Genomic DNA, 15,004 nt, shown 5'->3' with positions numbered 1-15,004 from the left:
AAACACTCCCCCTCCCCCAATCATTTACCCTAAATCAAAACAAAAAGTGGCAAAGGCGAAAATTTGTGCAAACAGAATTCCAAGGCTGCATCAAGGCTCCAATCACACTGCTAAACAACATTCAAAAGCCCCCAATCCTAACACTTTGTAAGTTTTGAAATTTTTAGATTCATTATTCAAATGCATGTTATTTAGGGTTTTAATTGCATAAATGATATATGGTTAGGTTGTTAGTAGTATTTAGGTTGTTTAGAAGCATTTTGATTTGGTTTGAAGTTTGGTTTAGGGGTCTGCCATGGAAGTTGCAGAAAACTCCATCGCAGGGGTGTTTCGGAAGTTCATTTCCGAAAACACCTCCATCCCAGTTTTCGGAAATGAACTTCCAAAATGTATCAGAAGTTCAAATTTTTTTGTTTTTTATTTTGTCTCGCATATTAATCGATTTCAATTGTTTACAGGAACATGTCAGACAACCAACCAGCACGCATCAGACAGGGAAGGGAGACCAAGACTGCGTCGGCTAGAGAGGGTAGGGAGTGTCCGTTTTAATTTGCAAGTACTTTATTTTTAACGCCTTTGTTTATTGTGCCTGTTTCTTTGAAGTTTGTGTGCATGCGTTCTGACTTCTTTGACGGCGTGTCGCTGGTTTCCAACGTCTTTGTTCTTTAATGACTTGTCTGTTTCCCAAGCGTTTTTGTCCCCTTTGTTCTTTTATAAAAGGAGGTCTTATGGACCTTTCTTTCTTCATTTTTACGCAGGAATGGGTGGCGCTAAGGGAAGAAAGGGTTCTTCAAAGAAGGAGGTGAAGGAGGTGAAGGAGAAGAAGAAGGTTTTGACTGGTTCTGTTTCTCGTCCCCTGGGGGTCCATGGCTCGGACGTGCAGGCTCAGTCTTCAGGCGTGATCAACGCTGATGGTTCTGAGACTGAGTGGGATGAGGATTGGTATAATTATCTTCATTCGGAGGAGTTCGCTCGTCGGGAAGAATAACGTGTTTTTGTTTTGTTTGATGTGTATTTTGTAACGCTCGTCGGGCAGAATAACGTGTCTTTGTTTTGTTTTGTTTTGATTTCGGATTGTATCTTTCGCACAGTGTTTTGGATTGGATTTATCATCTTAGTATTTTCAGTTTATCTGTTGCTTATTTTTATTTGGCGTTTGCGTTTAATTAAAATGCGAGACAGTTTAAGAAAAAACATAAAAAAAAAACACAGTTTCTGCATAATTCGGAAGTTCATTTCCGAATTCACCCCCATGAGGTGTTTTCGGAAGTTCATCTCCGAAGACACCCCCATGAGGTGTTTTTCGGAGATGCACTTCCGAATTGTGGAATTTTTTAAAAAAAAAAAGCGCTTCGGAAGTTCATTTCCGAAGCAGGGGTATTTTGGGATTTTCGCTGGGGGTGACCCCCATAGGGAGGTGGCTAAAGAAATTTTCTAAATTTTTTAGATGGTTATAATGATCTTCTGTCCTTTCTATTCTAAGAATCTTTTTCACTGTTTGAGGCATTTATTTTGTTGGGAGGGTTGTCTAGAATTAGGATGGTTTCCCTATCACTCGGTTGGTTGTGTGGTGTCTTTGTAAATTCTAAAACAATGCTGTTTTTTTCAGGTATGTTTTTTAATGTGATAGTTTTTTAAGATAAAAAGAAATTCAACTTATTTTTTAATTGCCTAGAGAATTTTATCATCGACTTGACTTGAGGCAATAGTAGTTAGAGAGCCTGTGACCAATTTATTGAGGTTGATAGTGTGTTTTTGTTGTCTTTTAGAGAACTTTGTTTCTGGGCGGTTTTGATTTGGTCTTTTGCTTTTGGTTGATCTTGTTGAAGGCGGTCTTTTGGTTGATCTTGTTGTCCCCTTAACTCACTTTATTATTGAATCCCCCTTAATTAACTTTTTGTCCGAACTTGAATATTAGACATATATGTTTAAATTGTCCATCCTTTGCTATAAAAAACATAGCTGCCTACCATTATTTTGAGAAAGATATTAATACTACAATTTATCATTGCAAATTTGATTACTCCATGCTTGCTAATTGCTATTATTAATGATTGGATATGAAATATTTTGTCTGAAAAGTTATTATGATCACACTCTAACATGGACACCGACTCATGAGGACTTCAAATATAAAAACTATGTCTATTTTGTCATTTTCCTACCAAAGCATATTTGGTTGTAAGACACAATTTCACAACTAATTTAGCTACCAATTTACCTAGCTAGCTATAGTAAACTCTCGAGTCAATTTTTCAATTCCATGTAAGAAAAATAAATTGACTCACTTTCAAAATTGTTTGATGTAGAATCACCTTTAAAGGAGTTTTTTATCATTTTTGTTGAAATGTACTCAAACTCTCACAATTTTATTCTCTGCAACACCAATATCTCTAGAAAAAAGATATGTCTCTGTCAATATTAATGTTTGAAATTTATCGATATCAACATTCGTGTCATTGTTAATATCGTATTGCTGGTATCTAGAGCTGTCAAATGGGCTAGTCCGTATAGGCTGGCCCTAAAAAGGACCTTGATTGCCCAATCCTAAAAAGACCAAGGCCCATCAAGGCCGGCCCGTTTAGGGCCAGGTAACCCATATTGACAGCTATGCTTCATATTTAACTCATTTATTCTATTGATAATACATTATTTCCTTTCTTGATAATACATTCTTTTTGAAATATAAGTTTGTAAGATTTTATTGCCTGATTGATTCATGACAACTTTTTTGTTTTCGTTTCCTATTTTCTCTTTCATTTACAATCTTATTTTCTCAGTTTCCTTTACAAATCAGGCAATAGGTATATGAACGCAGGAAGTTGTGTTCCGAATTCCATTTAATTGATCATGAGAAACACTTAGAAATCATATAAAACAATACCAGGCACAACAATCATTGATATCTTATTGCATAAAATTTACAAGGCAGTCATTAATGTCTGATCTTTAACACCAGTTTGAACTTTCTTGATAGACAATCTCATACCCTTTCTGTCGAATTGAACAATGTGGTTGTTGAACTAGAAGATCCCACACACAGCATGATTATATATTTGATCTGGTTCATGACAGCTTTGTTAGGAATGCAGCTGTAATCTGGTGAAGAATTTAAGTGTTTAGTTTCTAAACAAATTAGAAAGAAATGGCGTAGAACGGATCTATATGTGATACATTATTAGTTCAAGGGAATACCCTAATTTCATATTTTTGGTTGCTGGTTCACTGTATTGAGCCTGTGGCTGGCTTAGCTGGAGATTGTTCGGCGCATGAAAATCATATCCATTTCTGATAGTGCATGAAAGATTGGTTGCCAACATTATCTTCAGTTATACTCCTTGCTTCATAAACCTTCTTATGTAGCTCTGGATTTTCTTTCTGGATGAAGTCCATCTTTTTATGGAGTTCGACATTTTCTTGATGGACAAGAGTTCCCTACAATGGTATCAACAGAAATTGCTCAGAAATTTGCGAGAAAGCCTTGTCAAATACAGCAAAAAAACCAGACTCCTCCTGGCACCTTTTGGTGTAGTTCTTCAATCTCATTAGTCAAAATGTGATCCTCCAGGGAAATAGATGGTACTGTAAAAAAGCTTAAAATTGATTGAGTGAGGTTTGACTATACCCGACATACCTTTTTTATTCGAACACCCTTCAGGCTAATCTCCAGTTGATTTTCCAGATTTTGTAGTTCTTTAATACCACAAGAACATCATGAACCTCAGATATCACTACAAAATTTGTTGACTATTCTATGTCAACTCCTCAAATATATACAACAAAATCAGACAGCAGATTAGCATGTACATATTCTCAAGTTTGATTCAGCTATGTAATTTTCAGATTAGCATGGTTTGCAAATCCTATCTATCAAACAGTAACTTACCACATGTGTTCCAATGAGCTAAGAATGGATGAAGGACGGATCATCTATTAACTGTTGACTGCTTTTTTAAATCCAGATTGAATACAAAATTCTTTATACAAATCAAATTCTTCATGCCACCGAGACATTTTCTTTTTCAAATAAGTGTATGCCTTTAAGCTCTGGTCTTCAAACTTCTTCTCAGGAGCATCAAACCTCATCTCAATTGGGCAAAGATCATCAAACATCTCTGCTCCAACAGATTCAGATTCAGTCTGCTTGCAGGACTTCTTCGAAACATGGAAAATAAATTATTCATAAATGTTATTGGTAGAAGAACACCTTCGCTGTACACTGTCTGTGTCAGAGAAAGTTAAGGCAATTGGACGATATGTCGAAAAAGGTTTTGGTTTTGAAGAATCAGCCCAGGGATCCTCATTCTCTTCAGCAAGGGAGACTGCATGATCATCAGGAGGCATAGAGCTGTGAGATGAAGCAGCAATCTCATTAGCCACCTGCATTACTTCTTTGTATTTGAGATCAAGCTCTGCTTCTACTGAAAATCCATCACTTCCCAAATCAGAGTACCCGTAGCGAACTTCATTAATCACAAGTAAAACAGGGAAAGGAATAGCTGGACCAACAATGTCATTGTCGCTATGGGGTGATGGTTTTCTAGAAAAGAATAGAGGCAACTGAGGAAGATCTGGAACAGCTAAGAATTCCAAAGGCAAGTCAGTCCACAGTTTTCTTAAGGCAACCTCGTGGAAGCTAGCCGGTAGCTTGACGTCGTTAAAAATAGAAGTAATTGCAGGAGATGATCTTGAATGGCCCAATCCACAAGAATTTAATTTCTTACACAATAGTTCATGAACTTCTGAACTAAAAGGAGCCTCCTCTTGATCATTTGAATAGGCCTTGTCTAATTTCGTAGTAAGGATTTGAGCAAGATTACCATTTGCATAAGCACGAAGGTAATCCAATTTTAGGTAATGAAGTTATGCAGATTTGTTTTCCTTAACACTCCTGGGATGTAGCAAGTGTGACTTGGTACATAAATCTGCTTCATGGCAACCTTCCAATTTTCTAGCCAGAGACCATGAGGCGTGATATCTCTGTAATTCAAACCTTCCTGACGATGTTATCCTTACTAATGTAAAACCACCATGCTCATCTGGTTCACAAAGTAAGGAAGCAAGGTCATTGCTTAAAATGCTGAATCCCAAAACCATTTCTTTCTTTAGCTGCAAATTGTAACACCATATTTTTAATTATTTAATCGTCGTGTGTTATTTTAATTGTTTGGTCTTGTTAAGGGTGTGTGGTTGACCGTGTAAGTGTGGAGTCCATAGTGGGACGGGTAGACTGGAAATGTAGGTAGTAATTATGTGATATAAGTAATAATAGTTTTATTTTTATTATTATAATTACTATCATTATTATTATGATTATTATTATGCTTATTATTGGTATTATTATTATTATTATTATTAATAGAATAATAGAATGAATATTTAGTGATTTATTAAATAATTATTTAATTAGGGAAGGGTAAGGTTGGAATTAAGTATTAGAGGTCTAAGGGTTAGTATTGGAATAAAAGAGAATTAGAAGTTGAGAAAAGGAAGAGTTACGTAGAAAAGTGAAAAATATCGTAGAAGTGAGAAGAGGAAGAAGAACAAGCTAGAGAGGAAGATCAAGGGAGAGCTAGGGCAATTTCAAGAATTAATCTCCTCAGGATTTTCTGAGCAATTTCGAGGTAAGGGGGGTTTCCATGCTATTATTCTTGATATGGGTTTAGGTCTAATGATATGATTTTGGGTTTTGGGGATTTGTCGTTATGTGATAATTTTGATGATTGTTGATTTACGAATTCTATGTTGTTATGATGATTGTTGTTGGAATGATAATTGGTTGCAATTGTTGTTATGAGATTGTATGATTATGAAGTGTATGATATAAATGTGTTGTTGTTGCGTGTTCGCGTGTCAGAGTCAGAATGAAGTTACGAACAATTTTGAAAAGGGTTTTTGTTCTTGAAATTGCTAGAATTGAAATGTTAGGGTTTGGATTTGGATTCAAAACTTTTGTGCTGGAAATCATGTTTTAAGGTTCCTAATTGTTGATATATGATAGATATAGGTTTCTATGTATTTAATTTGTATTATAGTGATGTTTAGATGAGATTTTGAGGGGATTTGAGTGGGAACCCGAGAGCTGTTCGCAAGAAAAATGCAGGATTTTTATAAAACTTCAAAAATTCATAACTTGAGTTTCGGGTGTCCGTTTGACTCACCGTTCGAACCTGGAGAAATCTAATACAGTGTACTTTCTTGTAAAAATGTTTTCAAGTCCTAGAATTAAATTTAAATAGGGTATAATGTGCTTTTAAGGTGTCAGTATAAAATGTCAGTGTCGGGTTTATTGAAATACTTTGAAAAATCATAACTTGTGTTCCGTGTGTCCGTTTGACGAGCCGTTTGAAGTGTCGAAAAGCTAACGAGATAATATTTATTTTGGGAAAATAAAATGAGTGATGTGAGATATTTTTACAATGGATACTTTTGAGAAAACGTTAAATTATTTCTTGAGAATTAAACGGTAGTCCACTTTGTGTTAATGATGTTGTGAGGTCAAATGATGGTATTATGATGATGTTTTATTGATGTTAATATGTTGTTCATGATAATGTGATGATGATACTTTAATGACGTGCGTGATTAAATATGCAATACATGCTATGTGAAGTATATGATGATTTTGATGTTGTGTTATTAAACTGCTGCTGTGCTGGCTGTTAAGGGCTACCATTGTGTGCATGCTGATGTAGTTGATGTGTTATGTTGTGATAATGTGCGTGTGAGCGGTATATGCGGTGTAAGCGAATTATATTGAATAATTATATGTTGTGTGTTGTCTTAGCACAACAGTGGTAATTCTTTGTGAATTACGGTAAGCGTATGGCTTACGAGTGATCAGGAGGATCGTGTGAAGATAATTCGTTGCTCAGTGGAGTGTATGCGAATTATCCGGATTCTTTTAGGAATCGGGTTCGATTGAATGAACCATGAATTGGTGCGATCATGAAATAGGGATCGTACTTGACCATGAAACAGGGGTCGTGGGTGTGATCTTGAAATAGGGGTCACACTGGACCATGAAAAAGGGGTCGAGAGTTCCGACGGGAACTGTGGTCATGAACCACGATGTTTTGGTACCACATGCATTGTGTCAAGTCATTGAGTCACATTGCATTGTCATTATTATTATTATATGTTTGTTGAGTTGTGATTGGAAGGGACATGTGTGTCGTGATATGTGCATTGTGGAGTTGCACAAATGAATGGATCTGTGATGACTTGTTTATGATATTGTGAATGATGCGTTAATTTATACTGTGACGAATGTTTGAATAAACGAAGTTTGTATATGCAGTGTGATGTTATGTGAACATGAACCTCGACTTGTGAATTATGTTATTATATTTGTTCCTATATCTTTTATAATGGTATGTGAGTACTCACCCTTTCTGCTGATATTTCCCCTACCATGGGAAATGGGCAGGTACTCAAGAATAGCAGTGGAAGTCCAGGATAGCTTTATGGAAGTCTTCCGGGTTGTTAGTTCGAGTTGCTCTGATACGTAACACGGGATGTTTTTGGGATTATTTTATTTGTTATTTTTAATTGAATTTTGTTACGTATCTGTTTTTGATTCAAATATTTGATGACCACGATTTTATGTGGAGTTTTGGAATAAGTTGGCAAATGTGCCGTGATTATTTTTAAATAAAATAATATTTCCGCTGTTTTTATTGATTAATGAGAAATGAATAGATGAAGTAATTGAGACTTCATATTCTGTTTGGTTTGAAATGATGTGACATTCCACTTGTGTTTGTGAACTCTGATAAATTTTTATTATTTTACCGTATTTTTATAAAATGGGAAAGTGGGGTGTTACAAGTGGTATCAGAGCAGGTCGGTCTGTCCGGCCAATGTTGTCTAATGTTGTTTGTCCCTTAGTACTCGACATGTGTGTGAAACATTGTCGGTACTTGTTTGTTAGTTCTAGTCGTTGTCTGCAGGTGTTGGGTTGAAATAAGTGGGGGAGAGGCTTGTCTCCCGGACGTGTTGTTAGTATGTAGAAGTTGGTTCAAGGTGATGTCGATTGTAAGAGTGCAAACGTTATTGAAGCGATGTTGTTGCAAACTAGCGAGAGTATGGACTCATGAATTCGTAACAGTCGAGTTTGAGATGTGCGTAGATTATGGATGGTGAATTGATTGAGAATGAGGAATTATTCCAATAGAAATGATAGTTGATGGATTAATTCGGTAGATGGTATGTCTTGAGTATAGTTGGATTAAAGTCGGGTGATTTTCGTAGTTGGATGAAAAGAAAGGATGTTGGTAGATCTTGGAAGCACGAGAGAGAGAGAGAGAGAGAGAGAGAGAGAGAGAGAGAGAGAGAGAGAGAGAGAGAGAGAGAGAGAGAGAGAGAGAGAGAGAGAGAGAGAGAGAGAGAGTGAGAGAGAGAGAGAGAGATATGGAACTTATGTTCATCAATCTCCAATTATGATTTTTGCAATTATGGAGCAGATGTCAGTAAAAGGGGCATAACTTTTTACTCGTGATTCTGATTGAAGCGATTCTGGACTTTTTGGAAAGCTTACAAAATTCCCTATAGGTTGCATATAAGATTTGTCTTTGGGAGGTTTGTGAAGAGGGAGAAAAGTACGTTTTAATATTTGGGTTTGATGCTGACTTTTTGGAAAATTCTGCATACGAAAATTCTGAACCAGTCCCATTGCAAGGATGATAAATTTTTACTCGTAACTCGAATTTGGGCGATTCCTGAAGTTCTGGAATATACACGAAATTTACTTCATTTTGGAATATAATTTTATGCCTGGGAAGTCTGTATTGGAAGAGATAATTGTGTTTGAAGTTGGGTGATTCTTGCTGAAAATTGAAAAGGTGAAGAAGAATGTAAAATATTGATAAGGAATGAAACGTTGGTATTTGTAAGATTGCGACGGTATCGGAAAATGCATGGAGATGCAATTTATGTTGAATGAGAATGATTATAGTGATGATGTTATGAGATGGTAATGTTGAGAGAAGAACGAATTCAAGAGAGGCCGCGATAATACTGTTAAGTTGTGAATTGAATGAGGCAAAGTGTGAAACTAGGTGGATTATAAAGATTCTGAGAATAAAAGAAAGATGATTGGTTGGTTAGCATTGTTGAAATTCTTAACTTGGATGAAAGTTGCAATTGGAGCGAACCGAATCGAATTGTATTTAATGTAGTAGTAATACCCGATGTTAGAAGGATGTTTAATTGATAATTGTGTTGTGATTATTAAAAGGAGTGAAATTATAAGTTGATTTATTAAAGTGCGATTTTGGTTGGAAAAAGATGAGTTACTCGGTTGTGTTGATTCGAACAAGAATTTATGGAGCACTATGTCAATATAAGTAGGAATCGATGGTTTGGTATGTTGAATTAGTGGGAAGTGAAGAAGATGAGTTATCTTGTTAGAATTAGTTGGACCCATGTACCATATGTGGTTGTAATGTTGTTATGTGTTTAAGACGATTTTGAAGAATGTGTTATTAAAAGATGGTAAAGTTATAGCATGTTTAATGACAATTAGGAATTTATGAAAGTATATGAATGTCCCATCCAAGATTTGGAAGTAGTCGTTGTTGTAATTATGTTGAATGTTCCGAGGTGTTGTCTTACGGATCTAAGTTGAAATATTCGGTAACTACGAGAGCGTAGAATACCTGTTGGAACGGAACTTCCGAAGAGTTAAGTCAAAAATCTTTATTATGTCGGTTTTGGTGATTGGAAGTTGGAGTAAACTGGGTAGAGTTGATACTTTACAAGTAATCAGAGTGCGCAGCGAATGCATGGTGTAGTGCAGTTGTTCATATGTGAGTAACAACGATGTTGGTAGGTTGGTTGCGTTGATGTCGTGTTTAAGTTGTGTGTTTTTATGTTGTTGTGTTATAGTTCTTAAACCAGTGAATTCTTAAGTTGGTTACTCTTTGTGTTGTGATGTTAAGTTGTAAAGTGTGTTACTTGAGTAGCATTCATGTTGTTTTCGCCGTTGATGTTATGAGTTGTTGTATTATACGTGAGGTTGTTTTTCGAAGATGAGAGTTGATTAGTCGGATGGAATAAGTAGTTGGAGTAGTTGTATCGGATAAATTTTCGAGGACGAAAATAATTTAAGTGGGGGAGAGTTGTAACACCATATTTTTAATTATTTAATCGTCGTGTGTTATTTTAATTGTTTGGTCTTGTTAAGGGTGTGTGGTTGACCGTGTAAGTGTGGAGTCCATAGTGGGACGGGTAGACTGGAAATGTAGGTAGTAATTATGTGATATAAGTAATAATAGTTTTATTTTTATTATTATAATTACTATCATTATTATTATGATTATTATTATGCTTATTATTGATATTATTATTATTATTATTATTAATAGAATAATAGAATGAATATTTAGTGATTTATTAAATAATTATTTAATTAGGGAAGGGTAAGGTTGGAATTAAGTATTAGAGGTCTAAGGGTTAGTATTGGAATAAAAGAGAATTAGAAGTTGAGAAAAGGAAGAGTTACGTAGAAAAGTGAAAAATATCGTAGAAGTGAGAAGAGGAAGAAGAACAAGCTAGAGAGGAAGATCAAGGGAGAGCTAGGGCAATTTCAAGAATTAATCTCCGCAGGATTTTCTGAGCAATTTCGAGGTAAGGGGGGTTTCCATGCTATTATTCTTGATATGGGTTTAGGTCTAATGATATGATTTGGGGTTTTGGGGATTTGTCGTTATGTGATAATTTTGATGATTGTTGATTTACGAATTCTATGTTGTTATGATGATTGTTGTTGGAATGATAATTGGTTGCAATTGTTGTTATGAGATTGTATGATTATGAAGTGTTTGATATAAATGTGTTGTTGTTGCGTGTTCGCGTGTCAGAGTCGGAATGAAGTTACGAACAATTTTGAAAAGGGTTTTTGTTCTTGAAATTGCTAGAATTGAAATGTTAGGGTTTGGATTTGGATTCAAAACTTTTGTGCTGGAAATCATGTTTTAAGGTTCCTAATTGTTGATATATGATAGATATAGGTTTCTATGTATTTAATTTGTATTATAGTGATGTTTAGATGAGATTTTGAGGGGATTTGAGTGGGAACCCGAGAGCTGTTCGCAAGAAAAATGCAGGATTTTTATAAAACTTCAAAAATTCATAACTTGAGTTTCGGGTGTCCGTTTGACTCACCGTTCGAACCTGGAGAAATCTAATACAGTGTACTTTCTTGTAAAAATGTTTTCAAGTCCTAGAATTAAATTTAAATAGGGTCTAATGTGCTTTTAAGGTGTCAGTATAAAATGTCAGTGTCGGGTTTATTGAAATACTTTGAAAAATCATAACTTGTGTTCCGTGTGTCCGTTTGACGAGCCGTTTGAAGTGTCGAAAAGCTAACGAGATAATATTTATTTTGGGAAAATAAAATGAGTGATGTGAGATATTTTTACAATGGTTACTTTTGAGAAAACGTTAAATTATTTCTTGAGAATTAAACCGGTAGTCCACTTTGTGTTAATGATGTTGTGAGGTCAAATGATGGTATTATGATGATGTTTTATTGATGTTAATATGTTGTTCATGATAATGTGATGATGATACTTTAATGACGTGCGTGATTAAATATGCAATACATGCTATGTGAAGTATATGATGATTTTGATGTTGTGTTATTAAACTGCTGCTGTGCTGGCTGTTAAGGGCTACCATTGTGTGCATGCTGATGTAGTTGATGTGTTATGTTGTGATAATGTGCGTGTGAGCGGTATATGCGGTGTAAGCGAATTATATTGAATAATTATATGTTGTGTGTTGTCTTAGCACAACAGTGGTAATTCTTTGTGAATTACGGTAAGCGTATGGCTTACGAGTGATCAGGAGGATCGTGTGAAGATAATTCGTTGCTCAATGGAGTGTATGCGAATTATCCGGATTCTTTTAGGAATCGGGTTCGATTGAATGAACCATGAATTGGTGCGATCATGAAATAGGGATCGTACTTGACCATGAAACAGGGGTCGTGGGTGTGATCTTGAAATAGGGGTCACACTGGACCATGAAAAAGGGGTCGAGAGTTCCGACGGGAACTGTGGTCATGAACCACGATGTTTTGGTACCACATGCATTGTGTCAAGTCATTGAGTCACATTGCATTGTCATTATTATTATTATATGTTTGTTGAGTTGTGATTGGAAGGGACATGTGTGTCGTGATATGTGCATTGTGGAGTTGCACAAATGAATGGATCTGTGATGACTTGTTTATGATATTGTGAATGATGCGTTAATTTATACTGTGACGAATGTTTGAATAAACGAAGTTTGTATATGCAGTGTGATGTTATGTGAACATGAACCTCGACTTGTGAATTATGTTATTATATTTGTTCCTATATCTTTTATAATGGTATGTGAGTACTCACCCTTTCTGCTGATATTTCCCCTACCATGGGAAATGGGCAGGTACTCAAGAATAGCAGTGGAAGTCCAGGATAGCTTTATGGAAGTCTTCCGGGTTGTTAGTTCGAGTTGCTCTGATACGTAACACGGGATGTTTTTGGGATTATTTTATTTGTTATTTTTAATTGAATTTTGTTACGTATCTGTTTTTGATTCAAATATTTGATGACCACGATTTTATGTGGAGTTTTGGAATAAGTTGGCAAATGTGCCGTGATTATTTTTAAATAAAATAATATTTCCGCTGTTTTTATTGATTAATGAGAAATGAATAGATGAAGTAATTGAGACTTCATATTCTGCTTGGTTTGAAATGATGTGACATTCCACTTGTGTTTGTGAACTCTGATAAATTTTTATTATTTTACCGTATTTTTATAAAATGGGAAAGTGGGGTGTTACACAAATCAACCCACTCAGGAAGTGCATCCTTTGACAAGTCTTCTCTAAACAGACAAATTCCACAATGACACTCGTGACTAGATAAATTGACTTCAGACGGAAGCTCCCAAGCACAGAATGTTGTGCTAATCTTCGAAAGCTTGGAAGTAATAGAACCTTTCCGAAATGGAACTGCAGGTCCATAGCAGAATACATTGAACTCAGAATTCCAAAATGATCCCAAGATAATGCAAAACCCCATTTCAGAAGCCAACTTAAAATTATCTACCTTTGAGTGAGATCTTAACGTAGCCAAGCTTAACAAATTCATGTAACACGGTTCATCAATGTTATGCTTCCATTGCAATATTGGCATCAAAGGCTTCCTTACATCACACAGAACTAAAAGACTACTGGAAGCCACATTGAAGTAAAAGTCATCAGGACCAGCCCTTGACAAGGCAAGAAACCGCTCGTTTACATTAGGAGCATACATCCGCAATGTCTCAATCTTCATTAAACAAGTCACATTGCATTCTTTCAATCTCAAATCAACTAAAAAAAACAGCATCACAACGTGCAACTATCAAAATCCTCGGATGCCAACTAAAGTCACAACTAAGCCAGGCCTTGATTTCTTCCGAACCGGTCCAATCACTCCATGGTACTCTCAACCTAGTCCCGTTGAAAACATTCATGGAACCTTGAGACTCCAAATCAAACAAAAACAGCTGGCCGCTTTCTAACAAAACCAAACTCTCTTCCAGTATATGAGGACTCCAACAAGCATGCACAACAGTTTCCTTAAACACTTTACTTGTTCCCAAATAAGACATACTAGGACTGTCCATATTCAAATTATGATTCACAGTAAACCAACAAACCGAATAAAGTGAAGAAGCCAACAAATACCCAATAACAAGAGAAGAATCATAGGCCCCTCCAAGTTCAGAATCAGTAACCGCATTAACTAACATCCGAAAAATTCGGCTCTTTGAACCTGTAGAAGCTCGAAAAACATTACCTTTAACATCAAGCCGAGTATCCAACACCGAGTCCTTAACACGCAACATAAAAAACCCAATACTCTCATCGTTTGCACCGGCTGGGAAGAGAATAACAACATTGGGGCTGTCCCGGCACTTGAGGAGATTAATGCGGTTATGAAGGAAATGAGAAACATTGTGGTCAATTACTTCAATGGGAGAATCAAAGAGAGTAGCAATACTGGAAGCAGTGGAAGGGAGAATGGAAGGGTCAGAGGATACAAGGTAGCGTTCTGTTAAGAGATGATGTGGGAGCGAAAGAGAGGGGATTGTGGAAGAAAAAAGAGGGGTGAGTAAGTTAGGGTTAGGGTTAAAGAAGATTGGACCAATGGAGTGAGGATCAGAGAAAAGAAGAGGAGATACAGTGGATCCACCTATTGGCAATAGCGATTTCCATTCTTCTGAAAATTCTCTTGCCATTGCAACTACTGATAATGATAATTGGCGACGGAGAGCGAAGAGACGGTTATGGCGGCTATGGAAAAGAGATAAGAGGCGGTTGTGGCCGCGAGAAGATGGCGGATTGGTTCTATGGTGACAAGACTTGGGGGCGAGAATAAAATTAGGGTTTTGGGAATTTGGCTTACCAGGAAAACATGAAGAGTGAGGTAGCAATGATGGCGGCTCGTGTTTTATTTTATTTTACTACTGCAAGACTTCAAATTAATTATCCGAAAAACTGAACTTTGATGAAAACGGCCAAGGCTATTTGCAAGACAAATGCTGCAATTACGGTCACCGAAAGATCACTTCCTAAAAAGGATCTTAGGTTCAAAGCAACAATGCTAGCTGAGGCAAAACCAGTGAGGATTATTATAATCCACCGAAGAATCCCAACTGGAATAAGCAATAGAAACTAAAAATTTCATGAGATGTAAGTATTAGAATAAATCATGAAATTGTGAGCTAAGGAAACAGTGCTGAGATTATCACAGTAGAGCAGAGGAGTAGCAGTAAGCACATGTAGTTCAGCTAAGAGGGATTGAATCCAAAGAACCTCAGAGGCAGTACTGGCTAAACTTCTGTACTCAGCCTCTGTGCTTGACCTGGCGACTAGGGTCTGCTTCTTGGACCACCAGGAAATCAGATTAGGGCCTAAGAAGATACAAGAGCCTGATGTAGACTTCCTATCATCAGGATCTGAC

The 15,004-nt window shown here is 36.3% G+C and overlaps 1 protein-coding gene across 1 annotated transcript; it reads right to left on the bottom strand.

The window, feature by feature from the left end:
- Positions 1-3,933: 3,933 nt before the first annotated feature.
- LOC131605215 (uncharacterized) lies at positions 3,934-14,279 on the bottom strand. Its single transcript, XM_058877598.1, has 5 exons — positions 13,460-14,279; positions 12,845-13,368; positions 4,941-5,109; positions 4,219-4,787; positions 3,934-4,155 (listed from the first exon to the last, which is right to left on the bottom strand). The coding sequence occupies exons 1-5, from the start codon at positions 14,277-14,279 to the stop codon at positions 3,934-3,936; spliced, it is 2,304 nt and encodes a 767-aa protein (XP_058733581.1).
- Between the last annotated feature and the right edge of the window lie 725 nt (positions 14,280-15,004).

The sequence above is a fragment of the Vicia villosa genome, linkage group LG5 (assembly GCF_029867415.1).
Source record: "Vicia villosa cultivar HV-30 ecotype Madison, WI linkage group LG5, Vvil1.0, whole genome shotgun sequence".
Taxonomy (NCBI): Eukaryota; Viridiplantae; Streptophyta; class Magnoliopsida; order Fabales; family Fabaceae; genus Vicia; species Vicia villosa.
This window is presented reverse-complemented; position numbering and strand designations above follow the sequence as displayed.